This window comes from Carica papaya, chromosome 8 (genome assembly GCF_054855325.1).
Source record: "Carica papaya isolate Zhongbai chromosome 8, ASM5485532v1, whole genome shotgun sequence".
Lineage (NCBI taxonomy): Eukaryota > Viridiplantae > Streptophyta > Magnoliopsida > Brassicales > Caricaceae > Carica > Carica papaya.
The window spans coordinates 6,325,559-6,353,481 of record NC_142316.1 but is presented as its reverse complement, the minus strand read 5'-3'; the positions used below and the strand labels follow the sequence as shown (position 1 = coordinate 6,353,481).

At 34.2% G+C, this 27,923-nt stretch overlaps 4 protein-coding genes across 15 annotated transcripts; 1 reads left to right on the top strand and 3 right to left on the bottom strand.

Annotated features, from left to right (window-relative positions):
• Positions 1-667: 667 nt before the first annotated feature.
• LOC110814247 (Josephin family protein) lies at positions 668-11,726 on the bottom strand. 6 transcript variants are annotated; one of them, XR_015813896.1, is made up of 4 exons: positions 11,300-11,439; positions 11,130-11,200; positions 2,211-2,732; positions 1,275-1,412 (listed from the first exon to the last, which is right to left on the bottom strand). XR_015813896.1 is itself a non-coding variant. In XM_022041654.2 (3 exons), exons 1-3 carry the CDS (start codon positions 11,558-11,560, stop codon positions 843-845), a joined length of 846 nt encoding a protein of 281 aa, XP_021897346.1. In that variant the 5' UTR covers positions 11,561-11,722; the 3' UTR covers positions 668-842. The 6 variants fall into 6 exon arrangements, 2 of the variants coding, with proteins under 2 accessions (XP_021897346.1, XP_021897347.1); XR_015813898.1 differs by lacking the exon at positions 11,130-11,200 and adding an exon at positions 5,449-5,592 and having other exon boundaries at positions 11,300-11,436; XM_022041654.2 differs by lacking the exon at positions 2,211-2,732 and having other exon boundaries at positions 668-1,412; positions 11,130-11,144; positions 11,300-11,722.
• Positions 11,727-12,153: 427 nt separating this feature from the next.
• LOC110814295 (Cysteine proteinases superfamily protein) lies at positions 12,154-15,567 on the bottom strand. 4 transcript variants are annotated; one of them, XM_088209825.1, is made up of 9 exons: positions 15,408-15,567; positions 15,126-15,279; positions 14,792-14,879; positions 14,402-14,465; positions 14,028-14,090; positions 13,641-13,746; positions 13,491-13,556; positions 12,759-12,812; positions 12,154-12,501 (listed from the first exon to the last, which is right to left on the bottom strand). In XM_088209825.1, the coding sequence occupies exons 1-9, from the start codon at positions 15,415-15,417 to the stop codon at positions 12,432-12,434; spliced, it is 675 nt and encodes a 224-aa protein (XP_088065951.1). In that variant the 5' UTR covers positions 15,418-15,567; the 3' UTR covers positions 12,154-12,431. The 4 variants fall into 4 exon arrangements, with proteins under 4 accessions (XP_088065951.1, XP_088065950.1, XP_088065952.1 ...); XM_088209824.1 differs by having other exon boundaries at positions 13,491-13,545; XM_088209826.1 differs by lacking the exon at positions 14,028-14,090.
• A 2,296-nt stretch (positions 15,568-17,863) lies between these two features.
• Positions 17,864-24,075, top strand: CAC3 (acetyl Co-enzyme a carboxylase carboxyltransferase alpha subunit). 4 transcript variants are annotated; one of them, XM_022041639.2, is made up of 12 exons: positions 17,865-18,163; positions 18,674-19,032; positions 19,120-19,194; positions 20,089-20,196; positions 20,368-20,528; positions 20,646-20,760; positions 20,898-21,052; positions 21,226-21,277; positions 21,361-21,429; positions 21,892-21,969; positions 22,049-23,238; positions 23,674-24,075. In XM_022041639.2, the coding sequence occupies exons 2-11, from the start codon at positions 18,706-18,708 to the stop codon at positions 23,210-23,212; spliced, it is 2,304 nt and encodes a 767-aa protein (XP_021897331.2). In that variant the 5' UTR covers positions 17,865-18,163; positions 18,674-18,705; the 3' UTR covers positions 23,213-23,238; positions 23,674-24,075. The 4 variants fall into 4 exon arrangements, with proteins under 4 accessions (XP_088065516.1, XP_021897331.2, XP_088065515.1 ...); XM_088209389.1 differs by having other exon boundaries at positions 23,642-24,075; XM_088209390.1 differs by lacking the exons at positions 20,646-20,760; positions 20,898-21,052 and having other exon boundaries at positions 17,864-18,163.
• A 748-nt stretch (positions 24,076-24,823) lies between these two features.
• Positions 24,824-25,938, bottom strand: DET2 (3-oxo-5-alpha-steroid 4-dehydrogenase family protein). The gene has a single exon (XM_022041681.2). It carries the CDS (start codon positions 25,811-25,813, stop codon positions 25,028-25,030), a length of 786 nt encoding a protein of 261 aa, XP_021897373.1. The 5' UTR covers positions 25,814-25,938; the 3' UTR covers positions 24,824-25,027.
• Between the last annotated feature and the right edge of the window lie 1,985 nt (positions 25,939-27,923).

Below are 27,923 nucleotides of genomic sequence, written 5' to 3'. Positions count from 1 at the left end.
GTAGCAACTCTTACACCTCTCGTTTTTAGTCTTGCCTTGGATAATCCCAAGGATTGCAAACTTTTTTTTATTTACTAATTAAAGCCACGGGAATGGCCTAGAGAACTCGTAACAACTCCTCTTACCATATTATGCTTATATATCCAAATTTTAAATATGCATTTACCCAACTTTCTCGGGTAATACCACTCAATATTTGTCCAATTGTTGCGAAGCAGTTTTTAGATATCAAATTAACTTTTTGCCACGAGTTTGTTCAAACACTTTCCACTCTTGCTAATAATTTTTCATTTTTATCAATTGTGATTTCTACATTATGTATGGTCAGTGTGTTAAAGAGCATATTGGTTGAAGGCACTGCTAGGAATCTCCCATCCTACACCAGTTCCAAACAAAGCAATGAATTTATAGTTTCAAAATTTAAAAGATATAACTTTTAAGTATTGAAAAATCAAGTATTTTAGAAAAAAAAAAAAAACATCAGCTCTTACCATCTATATCAGAAGTGCTGAAGTAAGTACTAAATATAACCTAAACTTAATAACCAGATCCTAAACATAATCTACTTCCTACCGAACGAGAACAAAGAGTATAATGGACAGAAGTATGCAAGTCTACAAGCTAATACACAAAGCCGATAATATTGTAAAGAAGAAATGCTACAAAATTAAATAGAAATTCTCCTTTTTTTCTTTCCTTTTACTACCTCAATTTCGGCTTGAGAAAGTATAACAAAAGTTTATAATTCACAACAAAAGACTGTGTGCCCAACTCCATCTAACATGAAGTAGTATCATTGTCTCTCAGCCAATAAAAACAAAACAAAAAATAAATTTACTTTTTTATGCACTCTTTTCCGTGTTATCTTGATCTTCACTTTCTGTAGTGCTACCTTCGACTTTGGCCGTGGCTAAGGAAGAATCCATCAAGCTGGCAGCTATTGCAGCTTTCAGGTCCTCGTCTTCCATTTCTGAAAGCAATGACAATGGCTGATCAGAATGCTGCTCACCCCAATTGACTCTCTGTGGAGAAGCCTGTACCGAGTTGCATGATTTAGTTATTCTCTCAGCATCTTCGGGGGAAAGCCACTGTCCATAACCATTAGAAGATTCTGAAGATGAGATGGGGCATTCTTTGGGGAAGTTTCCCCTCACAAGGAAGATACTCCAGCCAGAGCCTTTTAGAGAGTCCAGATAGGCTGAGAGGTAAAACTTCGAAAAATGCTGTGGAGCTGCATAGAGACTATCAAAATTATACCATTCACCATTCACTTTCCTGATACAAAACCAGTGGTCATGCAAATGACATATGAATGCATTTTCTAGCTCAGGGTCAATCTGAGCAGGCTCAGCAACTGGGCTATCAACAGAAATGACTTGCAAATCCCAAACCTCTAGTGCCTTCTGTAAAACCTGCAACCAGGAATTTTTACAACCAGATCATTACCAAATTCTTATATGTTAATAAGAGCAGTTGCCTGTAGAGTAGAAAATATGTGCTTAGGCAGTTTGATACCCAACAATAAACAGAGCATCATTTGTTCAATGCTATAGAAATCATAATTAATTTTCCACTCTTGCACTTAAAGGAATTCCTATGTAAGCAGATTTTGGTTAAATTGACCATGTTTCTGGTTGTGAATTGAAATACAAACGTAATGTTGGACATAATTATTCAACATTTAGTTAGAGGATATACGAAGCAACATATAGATAACCATGTCCAAACCAATAGTTACATCCAAAGAAATTTTCTTTAAAAAGAAGCATGAAGATGGATCACCGGATCATTGTATATCTAACTGCTAAACAACAAGGAAATAGATTCAAGATGTGTCTAAAAACAGAATCTATTTTCAAGGTCTAAGGTCCAATAAAGTAAAGGAATCAAATGCATAACAGAAATTAATATACGTTATGCAGTTCAAAAGCTACCAATATCAGTTTATATCTCACATTCCCTGATTTCTAATATGCGGGGGACGAAGTACTTTTAAAGAGAGCTACCTGTAGTATGCACTAGGTGCTTTTAAGTTGTTTGGAGCACTTATGTGCTGATTTGAAATATAGGTTCAGGTAAAATATTTATCATCAAAATGTTTATTCTATTATATAAAAATAGTAAAAATTGTCAGTAAATTATTAAACTTGTGTAAAAATAAGAAAATATGTACTTTTGAGTAAATGCAGAAGAAGTTAAGGGGAAGACACCTTTTTTTGCTGTGTAAAGGTGCTTATTGGTATATAATACAAATATTATAAGCACCTAATAAGCAAAGCTGAAACCTAGTATTTATGCAGTTCCTCGTCTGGTTTCCAGCACCAAGAAGTTCTACAGGCTAATGCACGAAGGGCCAAGTTGCAAAGAGCAAAATAATTCATGACACATGAAGAAAGCATTATGTAATTCGGACTGGGATTAGCAGCACATAGGCACAAGGTTAGCTCCTGTATCCAAATGCCAGATCATTTCTCTTAGGGGTCTGTATCAGGAGCCTTTGACATGTATTCCAGTAAGGAATAGGTAAGATGGACGAGATGGTTGAAAGAAGATAATCCAGGAATAAAGACAGAGAGAAAGAAAAAGAGGTAGAGAAGAGGGAGATAAGGAAGACAAAAAAGGTTAGAGATAAAATTCTGCAACTTCACCAGGATCTCTGAATTACGTAGATTTGAATTTAATAAATTTCATCTGCTTGAGGACCAGGCTACAATTCCAATATATACTTCCACCTGAAATTTTCAAACAGAAAATCTAATGAAATCTTAACAAAACAACTATAATAGAATGGAAATGGAGTAACTAATTTATAGTACAATAATCATTATTTTCGTTCATTCTCTGCCAAACCTGGACAACCACCAGCAATATTCCCTTTGCTTGGCGCTTGTAGACCAAAAGGGGCTTGGATCTCTTGCTCCTGTTATCATCTACTCCCTTTTTCTCATGGGTTGTGACAATTGCTTCCCTTAGGGAAAAAACCTTGTCCTCAAGGTTTATGTGAGGAAAATTCTGTCTCAAGTGTTTAACATCCTCGCAAGTGGTTTCTTCATCTCCCAATCCGTCCAATTGTACCAAGACTTGTTCCACCATTTTTTGTTTCTTAGAGACCACCCTTTTCTGCAGCAAGCTAACAGGCTGGAAGGTGGCATTTTCCTCGAAATCAATGTGTGGTAACTCTTCCGTATAATCTTACCTTCCTGGTATATACTTTTTTAGCAGAAACACATGGAATGTGGGGTTTATTCTTGCATGGTCTAATAGTTTGAGGCGATAAGCTACAGGGCTGACATTCTATGGGGCTTGATACAGCCATAAAACCGAGGAGACAACTTGGAACTCCCTTCCTTGGCCAGCGATTGCTGCCGGTAAGGGTGGAATTTGAGAAGGACTAAATCCTTCTCTTCGAACTGTCTTTCAGTCCTGTGGAGGTCAGCAAATTGCATCATACGATTTTGAGCCTCCAGCAATTTCTATTTGAGTATTCTGCACATCTGTTGCCTCTCTTCCAGGAACACTTCTAGCTATCTAAGAGAGTTTCAATTTCAACAGTGTCAGCAAAATGAGGTGGTAATTAGTCGTATAATGCCTGAAAGGGTGTCATCATAATGCTGGTGTAGAAGGTAGTATTGTACCACCATTCTGCTAATCTTAACGACCTAAACCAAGACCGAGTTTATCATGAGCCATGCAGCAAAGGCAGGTTTCAGACACTAGTTTAGCTTTTCTGTTTGTCCATCTGTTTGAGGATGGTATGCAGAGTTTAAATGCAATGTGGTACCTAACAACCTCATGAGTTCCTCCCAAAACAAGCTAGAGAAAACCTTGGGTGTTTCATGTAGTTTGGATACTGTCAAGAAAAAGCTCGGCCACCTTAGCTGCTGTGACTGTGTCTCAAGTCCAAAAAGTGTCCATATTTGGTAAGGCAGTCAACCACCACCACAATAAGAAGCTAATCAATAGCATTTTAAAATTAAAAGATGTTTTCAGCATTTTAAAATTTTACATGTACAGGACTTCTTAGGGTATTTAACAACTACAGTAGTTTTTGGAAATTAAAATACAGTTTTGGGTTTTTATTTAGTTCTCTATTTGGATATTTATTTGCTTTCCTTATCCTGATTTGGTTTACTTTTAGTTAATCTCTTACATTTAATAGATTTAGTTTCACATTTATACAAAAGCAACTGTTAAGGTTTCTAGATAGGTCAAGACAAAGTTTGTTGAGTTTGGATATTAGATCTTTTAGTACTCTCCTCTTCTTGATATTTCCTCTGTGTTTCTCCCCTTTTCTTCCATTTTCTCTCCTTAAATTCTTCTATTTACTGTTTGGTTTCCTCATTCTCATCCTTAAGACAGTGTTTGGTTGAACTCCTCTATGAAATATTCTGAGTAATGTGGGTGGATCAGTGATCTCTCTTGTGGATGTTGGAGTAAAAAATTGCGTAGTTAAGACTAACCTTAAATATTGGAGAGAGTTACCTCTAGTGGAGGGTAGTTGAGAATTTAGATAACAAATTAATATTCTCGAATGAAACAAGTGCTAAAGGACTCCAAAAGTTTTTATTTCTGCAATATTTTTTGGCAATCCAAACAAAACAATAAAATTTCCCATTAACATCACGAAATATTTCCAAATAACCTCAGCAATTTAACCAAATACACAAATAATATATTCCCGTGATCATTTTCCTAAAGTCTGGATTCCTGATAATGCTTGTTGTATTATTATATAATCCAAACCAAATTGGCCCTGATTTCTCCTGTTCTCTCCCTTGTCTTACTTCTCCTGCATCAACTATTATCAAAGCTGTGTAAATAGTATGAGACATCAACCTTGACTCATGAAGCAACTTCTATTCTTTTCTATTTGGCAAACTAAAAGGAGAGATGAACATTTTGAATTCAATAGACCTCTCTCGGTCACAATCCATCATTTGATTTATCATATCACAAGGATGTATTATATCATGTTTCTGAGTGCTATGAGTTACTGGAGAAAATAAAGCAATCATTTGATTTTGCAAGCTTGTATTCAGTATCAATTGCTTCAAGGGTGCGATTTGTGCTAAAGACTGTACAAAGTCAATTCATCCATGATTCTTCCAGATAGGAAGTAATTACTACTCCAAAATAGATGAGCAGAAGTACAAAATTTGGCTAGAATGCATGAAGCCAATCTTAGTAATGTATCTCCTCAGAAGAGGTGAAACTTCAATCTTACACTTCACCTCCCCCAAGACAAAGAGCTAGTTCAGAAATTGAAGCATTTATTCTATTATTTTGAACATTTTTTTTATCAAAATCATGACAAATAAGATTTTCATGTTCAACATAGTTTAAGGATGGATAAACATATAATATCAATTGATATTAAGTAACGTGTGCAATCCTTTTCAATAGATTAAAGCATATATGTAAATTTGTCAAGATTCGATTTCTTATTACCTACTTGGTCTCATAAATCTTCTAACCTCTCTGTATTCCCTTGTGAAGATGACAAATGAAGAATATTTGGACTCTCACAATAACCAATGAAAGAGTCACAGCAGACCCCCTTCCCTCTCCCCAACAAGAACTACAATCTGGATCCTGTTATTCGAAATCCAGTTTGTTCATAATCCAGATCAGACAAAATGGCAAAATAGAGACAGAAATCAGTATTAGCAAATAAGATTTACCGAGATTTTTCTCTAATTTCGGAATTAGCCCAATATTAGCAAAGGGAAAGGAAAATGACTAGAGCAGCAGAAAGTTTTAGATTCTGTAATAGTTGTCTTTTTAATTTTTAATTTCTGAGACTAAGTAAAAGTTAGATGTCTTGGATATTTGGGTTTGTTTGTTTGAAACTACTAATTTTCAAAGTGAAAGTATGTGACATGCATAAATATGTAATGATAACACCTACAGAAACCCCAAGAATAGGAATCATTTTTTTGAATAAGGAAAGTGAATGGCATTCATAAGGCACCAAGTACCTACCATCTAAGTACAAGGAAAAAATATGTATATATATATATAGAAGAGGTCAAACTAAAATATCTAACAGGTCCCCCATCAATTCCATGAAGGAGAGGATGACCTTGAAACAGAACATAAAATCTAGAGCCAGCGGTCTCTTATTCTAGCAAGGAGAGCAAATGGGCTTAAAAGCTTTTTTGCTTCTCTTTTTCCAAATGATCCAAAAATAGAACGGGGAATAAAGAGTTTTTCCTGCCTTTGCCCACTCTAATACCATCCAGCAACTTCAATTCATTAGCAATTGAAACTCCAACCACCGGATTAAGGTTCAGCCAATCAAAAAGCAGAATCCTGAAACTAGCTACCTTGGGGCAGCAAATGAACAGATGACTGGGGGATCCACACTCTCTCGTGCACAGAAAGCAGCATTTTTTTTTTTTGAAATAAACAGAAAGCAGCATTAACCAAGACAGCCTCTCTTCATTAGATTAACAATAGTGAGGATTCTTCACCACACAGCTTGTCAAGCAAAAGCCATCCAGGGATGCATTTTCCAGATTTATTTCCAAAAAGTTAGTTGTTAGGAGGCCATGGACGTGAGCAGTATAAATGGTCTAGGTTTGGATTGTAGGTTACGCTAATTCACTAATAAAATCATCCAAAACAGTCTAAGAGTATTAAACTTTCTGATGTATGACTAAAAGAACTTTACCAGCTAACATAGGAGAAAAAGTGCTTCAAGACAAAACCTAGAGAATTTTATTAAAAACAAAAACTTGGAGATTGCGAATCTCAACAATCAAAGTAGTGTCTCAATATTTGAATAATTATCATGAATAGTCTACTTCTGTTCCCTGTAAAATACTCGTGTGGATGAAGGCTTCTAATACATTGTAAGCTAAACCAATGTTGACAAATAATGAACCAGCAATAAATAGGGAAGATATAGTAATGCTATGAATAACCCAATATCGAATATTGGTAATAACATCAGCAACAAAACTTTTTCCTATTCTTCTAGACATGCTGAGCTCCATATATTATTTAGGGGATCAATACTATAAAAGATGAGACTAGTAAATGGAAGTTCACTGAAATTGGATTTTTGTGAGATCGTCAATATTGTGTCAAGGGTATTTTTAGAATATAATGAATCAGTTATAGCTATCTTCTTCTCACACAGCAACACAACTTTAATTAGTATCAAAATAAAGTACTAGATAATTTCTTTCTTCTTTTTTTCTTGCTTATCAACGTATAACCATTGTACCATCTTAATATAAAATTCCTCAAATTCCTGTGGGTATGGGGCTCTTGTCCTCATTGGTTTGAGACTACAAACTTAAAATTATAGAAACTACAAATCCAAGAGGTTGGTTCCTAAAATTCATGAAGAAAACTATGATATTTACGAAATTCAATTGGATACAAAATAGTAACTAAATTATGTAACCTTATATGTAGGTGCCAAATACATCAAAATAGAAAATTTAGAAAACCTAATAAATAGTAAAAAAGATAAATATCAAAAAATAGGAAATTGGAAATCTAGAAAATAGGAAAGTAATTTTTCCTACTTTCCTTTATTGCAAATATTTCCAAAAAATATAAATCAAATCAAATCTTCCTGTTCCTTTTAGCTAAGTTGCCAAAATGTTTGTGTTCCTTCATTGGTTCTGCTGCATATGTCCTATTATTAGAATATGATCAATTTTGGAGCTTCCTGTTCGGTGTCATTCTCCCCCCACTTGGCAAAAACTCAGCTTCAAGTTTTGAAATGTTGAAACATAAAAAATATTGAACTTAGAACTTGTCTTCTTAATAATGAAGCTTGTGGGACTTCAAATTGTAATGAGAAAGCATGAATGCTTCCAAGATCAAGGATTTTGAAGACGTAAAGAATAGGAACGACAAAATCCATAAAAGGAAGAATAACCAAACTTTTCACATTGCTCTTAGGAGGAAAGAAATTTTTTCAATATCTTCAGGTAGGGCCGCCTTCTCAAGAATATCATCATTTTCAACAGTAACAACATCATTGCTTGCAATTGAATTGAGAGACTCATCACCAAGTGACTCATTTGTATGATAGAAATTGCAGCATCTTTCACAATCTCCTCGATTATCTTATCCACTGACTTACTTTATTAGTCAGATGATCAATAGTGACCTCCTCAGTTGCCTCATTTATTAACTTGCTCTCACGAGTTAGATCATCAATGTTAGTGAGATCATCTTGCTTTATAAAAAGAGATAAGTCATGGTATCTAGTGGTTACTACATCATTATCATCAATGACAGTGAGATCATTTCGCTCCATAGAAAGAGATAAGTAGTGATATATAGTGGTTTCTGCTTCACTATCATATTGCAGGGAAGTTCCTGAAGATTTTATTACCTGCAGCAAAGACGGCGTAACTTTAGTAGAACAGCTCTCAAGAACGCTCCTTACTGACCCATGAGCAAATAGTGAAATTCTTTCCTTATCTATTCGAACATTGTGCAAAAGTGGAGCTAATAATTCTATTGAGATACAACCACTTTTTTCTGTAAAAACGTGATCATGATCTCTTCCATATGGGAACATTCTTCCTTTGTTGTCAGATAGACTTCAGAAAGTGCTTGAACATTCTATGATTAATTATTCACACTCAAGATCCAATATTACCAGATATAACTTAGTCCTTGCAAGTATCGCAAGAATTAAAATTCGTTAGCATGTTACTGTCTTGTCCAATCACTTAATAATTTAAATGTAGAAACAATTAGCTCAAAAACCCTTTTTTCATGTGTATCATCGTAAGGAACATTAAGTATAGGTGAGTGAGTTTGACTTATGTTTTTTTGGGATTGGACTGGGCCATAGCTGATTCTGTAAAGGAGAAGTTATGTGCTTGGAGTGGCATTCATGGGGACAGGTGAGTGAGGCTCATTCTGCTAGCTACTTTCTGGATGATTTGGAAAGAGATGAATAGAAAGGCATTCAAGAGAATTGAATCCAACTTTGACAAATTCAAGGATAATTGGATCCACACTATCAAATTTTTGTTAAGGGGTCATTCGCTGTATTTTATCAAGGACTTTGGGGACATCATAGATATTTTGTTTGATTTGTAAATATTGTATACAGCTTCCACTTTCTTAGTGCCAGTGAATATATACTTTTTATTTCGAAAACAAATTATTTATTTCTCTCTCTCCAATCCGTGCACCTCTCTCTCTAATCCCATCTTCTTCATTTCTTTTTTTCTCTCTGTATGTCTTTTCTCCTCCACCATTCTCTACCAATTTCTTTAAATAACAAAACTTTGAGTGTGGGTTTGTTTGGCTAGTGAAAAACTCAAGAAAATGAAGGGGAAAAAAGCAATGAACCAAAAAAATAAAGAAACATATGTTTTTATCCAAATAAAGAAATGAATTTTAATTAAAGATTTGAATATAAAATGCTAACGATGGTTAAATATAAGAAAAGATGATGAGCAATTGTGAAATTTTCAGTTGCAAAAATACCAAACTTAGGATCATCTATATACAGAATGATTTATTTTGAGGCTGTACATGTTAGCTTACTTTCTCTATAAAAAAGAATTCGCTTTAGGGAAAGAAAACATGAAGAGAGTGGAGGTTTCTAATAATAAAACAAATCGTTTATGTATACGGACCAGAGAAGTGTGAGGACAATAAAGATAAAAAAAATGAAAAAGAAAAAAAAATGTAGAGGTAAATTGCAAATAATTATGGTGATTTTTTATTAACAGGATACAATAGTAATTTTAGTGCTAAGCAGTGAAATGGTAAGTCAAAATGAATGGAATAGCTAACAATGCAAAAAGTATGAAGGTTTTTGTGTAGGATGCTTTATTTATTTCAAAAAAAGAAAAAAAGAAAAAAGGATGCTTTATATTTATGTTTAAAAGTGGGATGGTCTTTGTATATTTTGTCAAAACTTGGCAAGGTTTATGTAATTTACCCCATATGAAATTTCCGTATCACAATTTAGACTTTTCTTTAAGCTTTCTATTAAAATAGATTTGCTCCTATTTAAGATGTACATGTGTCGTGACGTTTGAGCACAAAGATTATTGAGTTTGAGATATAAGATGTCCTTAGTTCTATCCTGAATTGCTTTTCTCTCCCTCAACTCTCCTATTCACTAGCTGGCTTCCTTAGTCCTATCCCGAATTGCTTTTCTGTCCCTCAACTCTCCAATTGACTAGCTGGCTTCCTTAGTCCTATCCCTAATCTCTTCTCTTTCTTTCTCTTGTTTTATTGTCATATACCAGTTGGTACCCAAGCTAACTTGTCCTACATCACTTAAAACTAAACTATAAAAAGAGAGGTTACTGATACTTGCATTTAATAGCATTGCCGCAGCAGTTATTGATAACTTGCTTTAATATCACTAGCATGTAAGCAAATCAGACAGCAGTCTCAAGAACAAGTTCATTAAGTGAAGGGCTCCTAAATGCAAAGATAGCTTCCCATATTTGGACTTGCATGCGTCAATCAGCCAACACAACAACTTCAAATTACCACAAATTCACAGGAAAAATACCCCTCCCTCCCTCCTTCCGTCAACCAACTTTCACATTAAATGAATGGCTTCTCCATCACCAAAATTCGTTAATGCTAAATATCCAGACAAATAAACGAGGAAGTTGTTCATCTTCTTTTAAAGTGCTCATTTAATCAAATATACAGCTCTACGAGGGGATACAATAATGTCAAATATTGATGCCTTTTCTTTCTTATGCCTGTTGGAATACGAGTAACATGGTAATGGAAAGTTGAGGAAATATTGCCGCAAGTTCAAATTAAATGAAAACTTGCTTGTAAGAAATTTTCCCAAAAGCAAAGTACAAACTTCCTTTATTCAAATAAACAAAACGGACAGAGGAAACAATATCACAGTCATAAAGAGTCCAAGAGTTCCCTTTCGATTCAAGTATGAAGAAAGAAAATACTCCCATTCAGCTGGATAGAAGTAACCAGCGAAGATAAATAAAACCTTCTCCCAAAAAACTTCGGATATCTTAATAGAAAATACAAAATTCAAAAATCCAATTATTAGCTCCTTACTGCTCCAAATTCATAGCAATACGCAGGTAGAATGACCAAGAGAAACCAAACAAGAAAAGCTACTGTAAGTAGCAGCACGTACTACGTACCGAAGAAGCTTTTTCCTAAGCCATTATCACGGAGGGGGGGAAAAAAGAAAGCAAACTACTCAGTTCCTCTCCTGCTTTGTTTTTTCAGCAAGTGAAAAAATCAGAAAGCAAACAAAAGCACACAATTAAAAACAGGAGCATAAATTAAAGTGAGTCAAACGGAAAGGAACCTGTATACTGAAATCGCCACCGAGGGAGACATTATGGGAATCCTCTGAGAGGAAACCGCCGGGAGAGGAAGCAGCAGCGGTGGTAGCTCCACCTTGGAGCATCACCTGGCGCTCCTTAGAGTCGAGATCCGACGCCAGTGCCGCCAAATCGACTTCGGAGAAAAACGGTCCTTGCAACACGGTGTTGACGCAATGCACTGCGCAGAGCTTGGACTCTTGTACCTCATGGTACAACATCCCTCCATTGCTGGCTCCGTCCATGAGAGCAAAAACCCTAGAATCTATATCCTATATGTATGGTGTAACCTGCTTGCTTTGCGGTGGCATTAAGCTTTCAGTTTCGGGAGAAAGAAGCAACGAAGGAATGATGAAGGGAAGGTATCGACTTCTTAATTTTATCTGCTTTGGCTGAATGGATGGGTCTTTTGGGCTCGGCCTGGATGTTTTAAGAGTTAATAGGCACGTGCGAAGAAACCGTCTCCCACGTGTTAATGAAGTTCGTTTCTTTTTCCATTCCTGGTTTTCTTTTGTCGTTTTCTTTTGGTATAACTAGTAGTGTCTTACACCGAAGTTTGGCTTGCTGTGGAAAGTACTGCAATGTGAGACACGAAATTCTGTAATAAATTAAGAATAATTTTTTTAGAAAAAAATCTATGGCTCTATCACATCCCAATCTATTTTATTCTCATTTAAATTATAAATATTAATTACTTAATATATAAAAATTAATCATTATTTAAATATTTAATGACTACTTAAATTGACTTTACTAGGATTTGTAATTTCTCATTTATACATTCATATTCTCATATTTTCAAAAAATAATAACAAAAAACTTAAATTAAACATGAAACTAATTTGGAATTAGAACATTACTTTCATTTGATTTTTTATATTGTTTATATTGAATTCTCCATTACATATAATTCAAATTTGAATCATTCTCAACCTGAATACAAAAAACCAGCAGCACTTAAACCTCTCAGTTCCTAAACCCTCTCAGTTCCTTGATGTTGGGGGCAGAGGGCAGGAGATTTTAAGACCTCTCTCATGCCAAGGTTTTAGACAAGCAGGTCATAATGGTTTCTACCACTGTAGAGCAGCTTCACGACCTTCCTGGGTTTTCCTTTTCTTAGGCCCTTGCAATACTCTGCTCCATACTCGGCAATCGGAATATAACCAGATCCCAGTCCGTGTTTGTGCTGCATTTTTTTGGCAAATCACAGTTAATGACGGTATATTAAAAACCAACCTCCTTCCCGCCATCCAAAATAAACAAGAATAACCAAAAAAGCATGGAAAAGCATTATCAGTTTTCACTTTGTTGTCAGTTTAGATGCACAAACCATTCCCTAATTTGACTGCCTACTTCTGCACGCTTGAAAAGAATAAGGCCACTCATCACAAATTTCAGCATCAATTACCAGTTCTGTAATCTGTTTTTAAGAGAAAAACATACCTCATGCTCTGGAATATAAACAATGACTGGTTGACTACATAATTTTGACAGCACCTGTAGTTGAATAAATGCTTTTAGTAAGCATGAGGTTCTCCATAAATGCAATCAATATAAAAATCTACGCCACTATAAATGCATGCTCATACATGCAACCTTGGAGAGAGCAGCAACTGAACAGTTGCGGTAATTCAGAAACAATACCTTGATTGAGGCATTAATTAAAGAAAATAGAGGCAGTTACCTCTCAAATCCAAATGAAAAAGAGAGGAATAAACAGACATATAGCATCATATACCCTTCATTCTCAAGAATGATAAATGCACTCAACGGATCCCTGCCAATTTAAGTTTGAAGATGATTTTCAATGCGGCTTTGTTTTGAACAAATTCCATAAAAAGAAGAGTATAGAACTTGTTTGCAATTCTAAACATAAAAAATGTAAATTCGCATGAGTTGCACACATTTTGTAGAATCCTCAGCACACAACTCATAAAACCAGCTTCATTCAGTTTACTGCTCCACATGGCAGTGACTTGCGAATGAAATAACCTTTACCTATAGCCAGCCAAACACATGCATCATCTCTGCAAATCCAATCCTATAACTCAATAACCAATTTCCTGGACCAACAACGACTGTCGCTGCTAACGCAATCGTTAGAAAAATTAACAAAAACAGAAAAGATAGGAAAAAGGAACTTGTTTGAGCAAATCTACATTAGTAAATACTAACCAGTAGCTCTGACTCTCCTCCCCAAAAATCAGGTCTTCCCACACGTTGGCAATAACTGGAGAGATACTTGCAAAAATGTCAAATAGAAAAATCAAGAACCAAGAACTAACAAATTCCAGAAAAAAAAAAATGAGAGGATTTGAGATGTACCGTTTCAAAGACTCCTCCACTGTAATTGCAACCAAGGCCTCTTCGTACTTCTCTCTTTCTCTACCATTGTCACATATAATCTCTTTCACAGCCATACGCAATTCGTCTGCATTTTCACAAACCACAATATAGCAATGTATCTAGAATTTAAAGCAACATAAGCTTACCAACCTCTACAAATAAATGAAAGATACAACCGTTTTGCCAGATCAGACTTCTCCTTAACACAGAAATCTCCAACAGAAAAACAGAAGATTTTAAACCAATAATGAAATCCTTGGTCTTTCTACTTTTGATAAGACTTACAGACAATAATAAAAAATATCTCATGTTGGTTTCCACGTTATCAATGGAAGAAGAACAGAAGAATAGTTCAGTCGCTCTTACATACAAGAGTAGCCCATTTGATTAAGCCAGTTGTCAATTTTAATCTAGTGAAATCCCAAATGCCTGTCAAATAATGACGTATAGCAGTCTTGAGTAAAATTAAAATCTAAAAGCATCTCTTGATAAATTTGCCAACATATGCTGCACAAGATCAGCAAATTTTCAATTGTTTCAAGTTCAATATGAAACAGGACAAAGAAAAGGAATCTGGTCCTTGTTAGAGAATCTACATGAATCCCCGTCAGTCTGAATATTCAGCAATTTTAGCATACAAAATCTAGAATAGCATCATCAGGAAGGATTTTCCAGTACCCAAGTAAATGCATAAGCCAAAATTCCATGTAAGAGTAAGTGAAAATCAACGTCAAACCTACCTGCATCATCCCTCTCTTCCCGTGGACTTAGAGTGATACCCTTGTTCAAAGCCATCCCTTTGACCTAATTTCATCAATCAGGTTCAGACACAGATTTAACAAAGATCTCTTTTGAAGATGGTCATTTTTAACAGACGTTACTCTCCTTAAGCTACTGAATTCAAGATCTTAATAAGAAGTTAACAGAAATGGTCCTCAAAATAGAAAGGGGAAAAGCATGTACAGTTGTTGCCACAATTTATGTTGTACGGATAACATAACCCTAGCAACTAAAGTCAATATTTAAGACTGCAGAGAAGAAAACGTTGCAAGTTATTTGAAAGTCACGACGACGACAAGCAGTATTATATCGAAGCAAAACAAAAGGACAAAAAAAGAGAGAAATAATACCAGGGCACGAAACAGACAGCGGCCATCTCCAGTAATTTTATGCACCGAATAACGCTCAACTTTTTTCGTTGCCGGTGATTCCCTGATTCTGACAAAGAAAACACGAACGGAAACAAAACCATCACAAATTTAAATGCACCTTGAAATGAATACATTAAGACTGAAAGCAAGGACGTATAATTTATCTTCATATGGTTAAAATATTGAAAAAAGCAACTGGCAATTGAGTTGAGACTTGAAGTACTAAAACTAAAAGCGGTTAATTCAGGGTTTAGGGTTTAGCAATGGTAATATAAAAGCTCTTGAAAAGCAAAAAAAAAAAAACTAAACTCACGGTGCTAGTCCAATTCTCGCGAAGAATCGATGGCTGTTGTCTCCGAATAATGAACTGGTACAAGCAAGGGTGTTCGCATTGGAAATAGAAGAAACAGGTGAAGAAACAAGCTCGAATCTAGCAATCCCATGTCGCAGTTGGTCAAGAATATTATCTGCGTATTATCAACATAGCAATTCCATGAAAAGATTTCTTGTCAAACCACGTCGAGACTTGAATAAATTTAGTAAAAACTAAAAGAGACAAAACTAAAGGTCATGCAGCAAGGCCTAGAATCATCACCGGTTGCCATGATGTCCGCTAGACAGAAGAAATGGCGAGGGAAACAATAGCAACATTCAAAAGCAAATGGATATGGTAACTGAGAAATAGAAAGCGAACCTCTACTCCCTTACTCCCTACCGCTTAACATTACAAAATTAATCACCAAAAACTTATAATGATTTAGTTCTTACTATTTTATATATTATAATTTGATTGTTAATATTTTTATTTATTTTATATATTTAATTTTTATTTTTTATTAAAAAATTAAACAATTAAATAATTTTAAAAAATTTTAAAAAAATAATTTTAATTAATTAATTAAAAATAATAATTTATAATTAAAATCATGTCTTAAAACATCTAAATCTATTATAACTATTTTATTTTTTATCAAAATAAAAAAAATTAAATGTTTAAAATAAATAATTAAATTGTAATTAAAAGTTTTTATTTAATATTTATACTACGTTTTGATTAAAATAATTTTTATTTTATATTCTTAAAATTATTTCAGTAAATGTTACAATTGATATGGGTTTTTTTACAATTTATAATATATAAATAGAATTACTTCAAAAAATTAAATACAAATTTTAAAACAAATTAAATATTTGTATATAGAAAATATAAAATAATATCTTTTATTTACTACAGTTACAAAAACAACAATAATAATATTACATTTTGGATCTTTTTGAGAAAAAATTAATCCAGCATTCACCTTCAATAAAATTTGTAAATGTTATTATTTTTGACATGTATTGAAATCATTAAGTAGTCATTGAACAAGTTTGAAAATATGTAGACCAAGTTATTTCAATAAAAATTATATAAAACTATTATAATTTCACCTTTTACCATTTAATAAGAATGAGGAGAATTTAATAGTGATATAACTAGATAAAGATTGATACATGAAAGAGGAAAGAAGTAAATAGATAAGAGTTAATATTAATATATGAGAGTTAATTTGGACCACGTACTCTTATCTGTAAAATGAATTAATGATAATATATCATATTTATCTTATGTCAGGTATTTTAATACTAAAATCAATATACATAACAATTAATGAATATAAAGAGTGAAAACTTTTAGAATAAATAATAAATGTAAGTAGTGAGTGTTACTTCTTTCCAAACTTTATCTTTGCTACTTATATATAACTTGCTTCATAATATGTGGTGTTGATGAACATTATGACATGGTAATATAAGTTTTAGTTTTCGTATTTGAGATTAAGTTAATTATTATTGACAAACTTTGGTCATTTTTATTGTTGTCAAGTGTTAACTTAGTTGTGATATATTCTTAATTTAGTTATCGTACATCATTAATTTAGTTGTCATATATTATAATTTTAAAAACAATGAGAAGTCATGTCTGGAATGATTTTTGTTAAACAAGAAATAACCCTTAATTTTAATCTCATAATAAAATTCATTATTCACTTAACAGAAGTTTAATAATTTTAAATACTTCTAAACTATTTAGATTTTTTTAAAACTTCAATTCAAGTTGATACATAGAGAATTTAAAATTTTAGAATATGCTAAAAATTTATCTAAATATTACAATATCAATCATCGTTGTTTCTATCTACATACAAAAATTAGTTAACAATTAATTTCTCACATTATTGTATTTGTATACAATATTTGCACTTTCTATAATGAATAAAGACAATACGTTTCATTTGAGTGTTAAATTTTATTCTAATAGATATTAAACTGAATCTCAATATATATTTTACATATAAAGCTTTTTAAATACATTGTTGAATAATTGTTTTTCTTTAAGTATCATTATTGTCTAGGTTTAAAAATATTATATAAACTTTTATATTATTACTATTGTAACCAAAACTAATTTTTTTCAAAATGGTAGTTCTTTTATCTAATAAACATTTTTTTCATCTAATAAAATTTTATTTATGTAATAAATTAATCTTTATATTTTTTAATTTATAACTAAATAATTTACTACAATAAAATTTTACTGATATAGTAAATTAATTGACATCATTTATACGAAATATTTTTTAAATATTTAAGTATAGATAGTCATTTTTTAATGCATGGTTGTGGATAATATAAAATATTTTTTAAATATTATTTAATTTATATTTAAGAGAAAAAAAAATATTAATAATATACAATATAGTTATATAAATGTTCCTTTCAATCTAGTTATTTCACTTTCTAAAAAGGAAAAACTATCTAAAAAAGGAAAGACAATAGATTATTTTTTCTAATAACCGTAGATTAATTTTTTTAGGGAAATAAAGTGGAAATGCTGAATAATTTCTCTTTAGTACTTTAAGAAAAAAAAAATAAAAGTATAAAACAAAAACCACGGGGCCGTGGGAGTCAAGCCCTAGGGGGAAAGCACGAAACCACCGAAGCCCTCGAGCAAAGCACACGTGCCAGGGAGCAAGGGCAAGAGAGTTTTTTTTCCTAATGACTGAACTCAAAAATCCTCCCTTTTAACGGCCAAACCGAAAAAGGCTGGCTCATCACAAACGCAGGTCCCTCTCTTCCATTTGCATAAGAAGTATCGACAACACAACTACTCCCTCCTAAAGTAAAACCAAACTACGCCTTCTCTGACGATCTCCACGATGCTCCTTGTCCCTCTCATTGCTTAATTATCTCCATTTCTCCTCTTTGCTTCTTCACTTTCTGCATCCACCCTTTCTGTGTTACAGATCTTTCAATCAACGTCTTCTTCCACGGATCTCAACTTCTCTCGATTTCTGGAGTCCTTTTCTGGTAAATTTTTTAGAAGCTCTAGCTGATTCTGTGCAGCTTTTTTTTTGTTTTGATGGAGGTCTTGATTTGCTTTTTAGGTTTCCTTTCTTTACAGTAATTGAACTTGATTTTGATGCATGTTAGATTTGTTATCGGGATCGTTAGATACTCTTTTCCTCTCTCTCTCTCTCTATTTATTTTCTTTGAGGAAATATTTATTTTCGGTTACCGGCAGAAATTGGAACCTCCGCCTAGATGTATGTTTTTGCTTCTAAAAAATGCGGAAACTCAGTTATAAGCTAATTGGAGTAGAGTAAGGGAGCACCTGGTTGAAACTTTATCGGAAAATCTATTTCGATATATCATTTCCCAATTTGTAAAATTAAATTATGCCTGGCGTCCAATTGGAGCATTGCTTTTACTAACCGGTTGCTTTACTGTTTATACTGTTCTGATTTTATTTTATTTTACTGATTCATTTTCTTGGCCTATTTTCTAGAAATCTAAGATCTGTTTGATCCATTTGGTTAGGAATTTCAAATAATCATCGTTGAGGTTCGAGGATGGCTTCAATATCTCATTCTTCGGTTGCATTAAGTGGAATTTCAGCTTCGGATCTTTTACAGAGCTCGAGTAATGGTGTTAGTGGTATCCCGCTGAGAGCCCTTGGAAGAGCGCGATTCAGCCCCAAAAGAAGGGATTTGGCAATCTCAGCAAAGCTTAGGAAGGTGAAGAAGCATGAGTATCCCTGGCCCGAGGATGCGGATCCCAATGTGAAAGGAGGAGTGCTCTCTCACCTTTCACCTTTCAAGCCTTTGAAAGAGAAGCAGAAGCCTGTTACTTTAGACTTTGAGAAGCCACTTGTTGATTTAGAGAAGAAGATTGTTGATGTAATTTCTATTTATTTTTTATTTTGTTGGTTCTTAGTTTGAGAGTATGTCACAATTTGTTCAAAGTATTGTGTTTTTTGAGTGCAGGTGCGGAAGATGGCGAATGAAACTGGTCTGGACTTCAGTGATCAGATCGTCTCATTAGAGAATAAGTATCAACAGGTTCATTGAATAAACAAATGACTCTCGGTGAAATGAATTTCTTGAGCTTAAAACGATTGTAAAAATTCTTTCAAAAGCTTAGGTTTAACAGTAATAGTCTATATAGTTATCTAAAGTCTTATGCTCTTGGCATGTTATTCAGAGTAGAAAAGAGTGTGCAACACCTTCCAGACGATATCAGGCTTTGATTTTGCAGTTTGCTTGTGTCAAAAGTTGCATTACAATTCCTGTCAATTCTATTTGGTCTTCTTCTTGACTGCATTATTTTTATATCATGTTGTCAAGCCCACATTGGTGTGATCGTTACTGCACCTTGTTGAAAACTCTCTTTTCATGCTTTTCATTGCTTGTTCACTAATTAGTAATGATTTTTAAAGCTACAAAACATTCAGTTTTTGATAAGGTGTGAGTCTGGACATTGTTCACCTACAAAGGTTGGCAAATTTGGGAAGAACTGTATTAAAGTTTCAAACTTAATTAGAAATGTACATGCTGTTCTACGCATTCAAATTATCAAAATGCAAAAAACCATCTTATTGCTGTCTGTTTATTTCTTTACACAGTGAACTTTGTTTCAAGGACTGGTGCCAAGCAATGTGTTTCTTTTTTCCAACCAACATGTTGTTCAGTGGATAATGGTATTCATCTCAGTATCTATTGCAAATGTGACTTGTCATGCATATATCATCTCATTTATTGGAGCTTGAGGGAAACATCATTTCCAGTTGACTATTGTTTCTGTTGTCTAAACTCCTAGGCCTGAGTTGAATGTTTAATTGTCTATTTCTTTTTGCATACTGGAAAGCAATGATGTTTAGTTACAGATTTGGAATATGATTTTTTGGATTGTTTCTAATTTGAATGTTAATCACTACTTCCCATGATTGATGTCAGGCACTAAAAGATTTATATACACATCTTACTCCCATACAACGTGTGAACATTGCACGCCATCCTAACAGACCCACTTTCCTTGATCACGTATTTAGCATTACTGAGAAGGTATAGTCCCCATTCACTCTAAAAAGCTTCAAGTTTCTTATCTTATTTCTGGTCTCTTTATCATAACAATTTGCTTTTGATTCTTGAGTGCTAAAAATTTTCCTTGATCAGTTTTATTGAATACTGAAGTTTTGCCTTAATTTTTGTATTTCTGTCCCTTTAAATGTTCAGTTTGTGGAGCTCCATGGGGATCGTGCAGGGTATGATGATCCTGCTATTGTTACTGGTATAGGGACCATAGATGGTAGAAGATACATGTTTATGGGTCACCAAAAGGGTAGAAATACAAAAGAAAACATTCAGCGGAACTTTGGCATGCCTACTCCTCATGGGTATGTACCACAGGGTTTCGTATTTGTGGTGTAACCAGAAATTTAGTTACATCTGGTATGAGAATGATATTATGCAGTTAAATATATAGAAAATTGATATATTTTGTTTCTAAACAGCTATAGGAAGGCTCTTCGCATGATGTATTATGCAGATCACCATGGTTTTCCTATAGTTACTTTCATTGACACGCCTGGGGCATATGCAGATCTCAAATCAGAGGAATTAGGCCAAGTACGAGAGCAAGCATATTTTTTTTAGAGGGAAAAAAACAATTATAATTTAAGATTACACATTCTGTGGAAAAAAATGCTTAAATCTTTCTCTTCCAGTTCTCACTCAACTAATTGATCTGCTGTACATTCATATAGGGTGAAGCTATTGCTCACAATTTGAGGACAATGTTTGGTTTGAAGGTGCCCATCATTTCTATTGTTATTGGGGAAGGTGGTTCTGGTGGTGCCCTTGCCATTGGTTGTGCCAACAAATTGTTAATGCTTGAAAATGCAGTTTTTTATGTTGCCAGGTGATTTGAGCTTTTCTGCTTTGAATGTTTTTTTTTTGTGGTTAAATTGATGGCCATGTAGCATTTCGTTTCCCCTAATCTAACAAAAAGGTTAACTTTATTTTGTGATTTCCTTATTTTTCTCATCTTTTAGATGGTTGTATTAATCATGTTTGTTCTTTGTTATGCTACAGCCCTGAGGCATGTGCAGCAATCTTGTGGAAAACTGCCAAGGCCTCTCCGAAGGTTTGTTCATATTTATTATTAGTATTTTTCAGTGCTATATATGTTTATAATTATGGGAATATTTAAAGTTTTCATCTGTGCAGGCTGCCGAAAAGCTGAGAATTACGGCATCAGAGTTATGTAAATTGCAAATTGCTGATGGAGTCATTCCGGTAAATTGATCTCTTCTCTCTTATATCTTGAGGGATTTGTTTTCTTTCCTTTCATGTCCCATGCTCTCGTCGCTCTGCCACCCCAAAAAATGGATTAAACATGAGCCCTTCTAGCTCTAGAACCACGATCGAATTCATTATACCATTTATGGGTGTTATTGTTCTTCTGACTCAAGAGTACAAACAATTTCTGTTGCAATTTTTCAGACATACGAAACACCCTAATTACCCTCTGCAGCAAAATATTACCTTTTCACTGCACTTAATTCTTTTGTCAAGAAATTCCCTATTGAGGCAGAAGTGTGAATTATGCACTCAGTTTTTTTGTGCAGTAGTAATGAACTACCTCCTATTTTAGTTCTTTGGTCTTGCCTCTGTGGATACTTTCTGCTTTTGTTGTTAGCCAGGGCTTCATGTTAATTTGGCATCTAAATCAGAGCTGGCTTTGTCCACATTTGACAGGAACCACTTGGTGGTGCGCATGCAGATCCTTCTTGGACCTCGCAGCAGATAAAGATTGCTATCAATGAATTCATGGATGTGAGTGCTGCTCAGAGTCATTCATCCGCAAGGACCATATACAACCAGTTATATCCTTATTTTGATTTTGTTTGCGCAGGAGCTAACAAAAATGAAGACTGAGGAGTTACTAAGGCATCGAATGCTCAAGTTCCGAAAATTAGGTGGATTTCAGGAAGGAGTGCCAGTAGATCCTAAAAAGAAAGTCAACATGAAAAAGAAAGATGAACTCATTGTTGGTAAGTCTACAAAACTGGAATTGGAGGGTGAGGTTGAAAAACTGAAAAAGCAAATTTTGAAAGCCAAGGAATCATCTGTAAGACCTCCTGTCTTAGCTGTAGATGAGATGATAGAAAAACTGAAAAAGGAGGTTGATCACGAGTACTCTGAGGCAATTAAAGCTATGGGTTTGAAGGACAGGCTGACTATGTTACGAGATGAGTTTGCAAAGGTCACTTCTGAGAACCATCTTATGCATCCAGTTCTAATGGACAAGATTGAGAAGCTTAAAGATGAGTTCAACAGAGGCCTGACAGCAGCTCCTAATTATGAAAACCTGGCACATAAGCTTGACATGTTAAAGGAGTTATCTAAGGCCAAGAGACTCTCAGAAAATGACAGTAAGGCTATCAAATTGAAGCAGGAAATCAACAAGAAGTTCAAAGAAGTCGTGGATAGATCTGATTTAAAGGAAAAGATGGAAGCATTGAAGGCTGAAATTCGGGATTCTGGAGAATCGAACTTTGGGGATTTGGAAGAAGAGCTGAAGGATAAAATCTTGAGGACGAAGTGGGAGGTAGAGGCAGAAATGACCAATGTCCTTCGTTCAATGGGTTTGGAGGTTGAGGGTGTAAAATCTAAGTTGAGTGATCTTGTTGAGCAAAGTCCATCATCAGGATTAAGGGTCAAGATGGAACATTTAAATGAAGAGATCAGCCAGAAAATTCAAGATGTAGTCAGTTCATCAGATCTGAAAAATATGGTTGAGCTACTTAAGTTGGAGATAGCAAAGGCTGGAAAGACACCTGATACAACATCAAAGAACAAGATCGAAGCTCTGGAACAACAAATTAAACAAAGACTTTTGGAAGCCATAAGTTCATCGGACTTGAAGGACAAACATGAAGAGCTGCAGGCCGTGGTTTCTGAAGATCTAGCGTCATTAGTTGGATCAGATGGAAGTTTGAAAAGGGAAGAAGATGGTTCCAAGAATGAGCAGCCAAGGGTGGAGATTAATTTGGGTGCAAACCGCAGCTTTGCTTAGTCTCAGTTCATCAGTTCCCATCTAAAGTAAGCGACTTGATAACTTTTTCTCCTTTGGATAGAACCCTAGTTTTAAAATTTATTTTGGAAGATTAATTCTGTCCTTGCTGCTTGTGTTTAGGATTATTTCATTGCAGAAAACAACTCTTTTATTCTTCTGTCAGTCTAGATTATTATAAAATTTAGACTTGTGCGTCCCCCCTCCTTTTTCTGTCGTAACATTTCCAATTGGCCCATTGTATGGTTTGGGTTTTGGCATTTCACCTGTCCTTGAATCTTATCATAAAAGACTTGCTGTTTTTAGTTAGCAATCAGGGCACTGGATACTATTAATTTTCCTTCAGGTTATTTTGTTTTTCTTGCTTTTTTGACTGGAAAACTTTCCCCAAGTTGGCTCTATTGATCCTGTTTTTCTTCTGGTACCTTGCAGTATTAATGATTTTATCAATGTGGTTTCCACAGAAGACTGATGTTCGAGTGAAAGAACTAGAGATGGAAACAAAGTTTCTAGACATCATACTTCAGCTTTGGACGTCAATTATACTGCTACCAAGCATCCATTGGTAGTAGCAGTTGGCAGACTAGGACAAGTTTTGCATCCATGGAAACCCAAGGCAACGCTTATTGCATTTCCATTTGTAGCTGGAACTTTTCTGTTTTGAACTAGGTTTTGTTAACTTGTCATTTGCGATATTGTTTTGTTTCCTTTCACCTTTCTCGGTAGAATATATTTCTCTTTGTTATTTATTGATAGACAGGAAACAGTTTGTATAGATTATGGGAGTGCAGGTGGACTACGGCAGGTGCAGGCGAGACCTATTTGTGCTTGCAATAATCAGAAATAACACTTATAATTTTGGCTGATATTTGATTCATGCCCTTGTTTTGCTCCAAGCATATAATTCTTTTAATAATTTACTTTTAATCGCAAATATGCGTTGCATTGCGAAAGTCAAATGTTGAAAGGTTAGGAGCAGAATTTATGCTTTTAACTAGACAGTTGAGTGACTCCGGGCTAAGAAAGCATCAAAAACAGGAGAAATTGTTTTGCATTAATGAAAGATAGAGAGAAAGTGAGAGGAAGAAGATAGCAAACCCTCTACGGTCTCTTTTCTCTGTCCTTCGTACAACGCAGAGGAGGGTCTGCTATGGTAGAATCCCTTCATCTAGTTTCCTCAAGCCTCAAGCTTCTCTCTGATAACGTGGAAAAAGTTTCCATGTGATCAACTAGTGGTAGGTCAACTTCATGGGTTTGAACACGTGGTGCTGGTTTAATGGTATTTTTAACAGTGTTAGATGAGAGTGGTTTTTTTTTTAAAAAAAATTACCATATGAGTGATTGGTAGTGTCATCAAAGCTCACCATTCATTTGAATATGTACAGAGAACTATTATTAGATACTACTTTAAATTCTTTTAGGTGATATTTCTCATCGGGAAGTTACTGTATGAGATAATGACAATTAAACATACGAGCCTCGTGGATTATTCTCTTGTAAATTGTTATATTATTCCATTTTACATTCATTTTTTAATTTCTACTAAAAATCAATTATAATTATGATATTGAAATTAAAATTAGTCAGAATATTTTACTCACTTAACTAAAGACATTGACTGTAATATTTGATGTAGTCCATTAATCAAAACTTTTGAACACCTCAAAAGAACAAAATTACAAACATTGGTAGAGAAAAAGTCTTCTCTCTTCAATCTCTTTCATCATTCCTTAAAAATCAAAAAACTCAATTACATAACAAAAGTAACCTTCTTTTGAAGTACAACCTTCTAACACCATCATGTTTAATCTCTGAAACTCAATACAGGAAAGGAACGACAGCTTTTCTGCCCTTTGGATAATCGTCAAACTTGCGTAGATACCACTTGTGGCTGGCACGTGCCCTAGGAACCAAGTTGGCACACGTGTAGAGAAAAAATCCAAAGCCTACCCAAGACCACGTCATGACGGCCCAGCCCAGCCATTCCACAACCTCGCCAAAATAGTTCGGACAGCTCACCATCTCGAACAATCCTCCTCTTGGCACCTTGTAGCCACCACCTTCCCTCTTTAGCCCAACCAGAACCCTATCAGCCCAAAGATTCACCCACATACCTACCAAAAACAACACCAGACCACCCAAGAATCGCCACAAAAACCACCCATCTCCCTCGTAATCGTCCTTGTAATGCGAAACCCATCTAGCCTGCAAGTAAGTGTTCAAGAGATTGAAAGAAAACGCCGTCATGGCCACGCTCACCGGGAAACCACTGGCGGGCTTCCGCTGGGTAATACTCCGGTGGAGGCGAAGAGGGTAGAGGCAGGTCCTGTTGAAGTAATGGAGGAGAAAGGGGGAAATGAGGAGGAGGGCTTTCGGGTTGGAGTGGTGGCGACCGTAGGGGAATAGAAGGAAGGTAAGCCAGAGGGTGGGACTCTCCATGAAAAACCAGGATAAAGGAGCGTAAATGGTGGGGCCCCACCCAGGGCGGTTGTGCTTGCCGTAGGGAGCTTGAAGGAATTTCAGAGCAATAACGGTTGGTGGGGCTATAAGGTAAAGGGCAAGAAGGCAGTAACGGAAGAAGGTCTGATCTGAGTTTTCCGTCATGGAGATGGAGGGTAATGGAAAAAGCCCAAGGGCGAAGGGATCAACTATTATTTTGACAGAAGGGATCCTTAAATTTGTTTTCGGAATTTGTGCGTTCGCTTCTTCTTCTTTTTTTGTTTTTTTTTTTTTTTGGTTAGTTTATAAATTAATAATGATGATCACTTCTTTTAACACTTCTTTTCTCTTCTAACTTCTGCGTTTTGATGAAAGTTTTAGTAAAACTTAAAAATAATTATTACACGTCACGTCACGACTATATAAGTAACTAGCTTTTCGCCGTTAGCATTACGTGTTTTTTTCTGACTGGTTGAAATATAACTTAAATTATATTGTTTTAGTTCCAAAATAGATTATGTTGAAAAAAATTCAATAAAAATTAATAATTACGTGTCTTGAATATGAATCATATTTAATAATCATATTCCTATTGTTATAATTAAGTGATACAATTTTTTATCTTATCAAAATTAAATAGTAATATTACAATATAGAATAAATAAAAATAGTATATTTAGTGTACATATTAATAATAATAATTTAAAACAAATATTTGTATTAAAAATAAATAAAGATACATGAATCAAATCATTATTAACTACAAAGAGTAAATCACAGTTAGCTTGTGCATCTTGTTGTTAAGAAAGAATGCTCAAAGTCACTTCTGTTAGCATAGTCCAAAATAAAAATTTGTACAGCCACAATTGGCTCCTAATTTTGAGCACTTGATCATAATATGAAAATAATAGTCGAGAGGTGTGCTCGAAAGTATTTTGAGATCCCAAACTATAAGTGGTATAGTGATCAATTCGACATAATAAAATATTGTTAAAATTTTAATTTAATGATTGATAAAATAATTATTGATATAAGCTATAAGAGAATATTCATAATAAATAATATAAGTTGAAATTGTTAAAATATATTTCCTCATGAAAATTTTATTCATAACATCAACTATAAGCTAATTGTTGGAACCATATGCAAAACTGTAAATACTATTGATGGTTTGACGGCCTACAAGTTTACTACCTAATATGATGAATTTGTTAGGTGAGATAGAAGTTTACAAGCTTTTAAGCTACTAAACATGAATGTTAGACATTATGAGCTCAGTTATACTGGCTAGTCAAACTTATTTACGAGTTATAAAGTTCTACTAACATAAGGAGATATATATAAAAGGTAAAATTGAAGGAGCTTGTGAAGAATATTATATTAGGAGGTTAGAGACAAAGCTTGTCGAATTGAAATACTACTACAAAAGCTATGGTGCTTTAATCTAAAGTCTTAAATAGAAATTTGAGAATCATGTTCAAGTTTCAATAAGAGATTAATTATCTATAGTAACATTTTTCTTACGCAGCAATGCTTAGTCTTATTACACATGAGTTTTGCATTCATAATCTCTCTCTTTTAACCTAAAAAATTAGTAAATATTATTTTTTATGTAAGTTTTTCATGTAAGATATCGTAGATAACACTTTTTGTATGTTAGATAGTCAGCTAATAATAGCATTTGTACCTTCATCGACTTGAGCATATACAAGTATCCCTTTTGTTGTATTCTCAAAATTTAACTTAAATATTATAGAGCTTTCGCACAAACTTTCCTCTTGCAACATGTTCACCATCATCTTTTTTTTCCCCATCCTATGCATCCCCATTTTTTATATAAAATACATATGATCTATTTATCTTATTATCTAATGTGTACCTCCACCCTGCCTCTTTTTTTATTTTTTAAAATAGAAGCAAATAATAAATCGTTGGCCATTTGTTCATGTTCAACAAAGTGAAAAAGTCATGAGCCTAAAAATAAACTAGATTTAGGTTCGGTTTTGCCTAGGCTAAGTGGGTTCAATTACGGTTTGAACAACTTAAATTTTAATTGAAGAAGAGGTCTATAGAAAAATAGTTGAATTTTAACTTCAATAACTATTATTGTTTGAGGTTTTTGGCTTAAAGAACTTATAAGTTAAAACATTTAGTTTAAGTAAGATTGTAATAAGTTCGACTTATATTAGTATCGCACATTAGAGAGAAATAACTAACATCTATTAGACATTCTTCAATATGAGGGAGAGAGATAATCGTTAGAGTCTCATTAAAT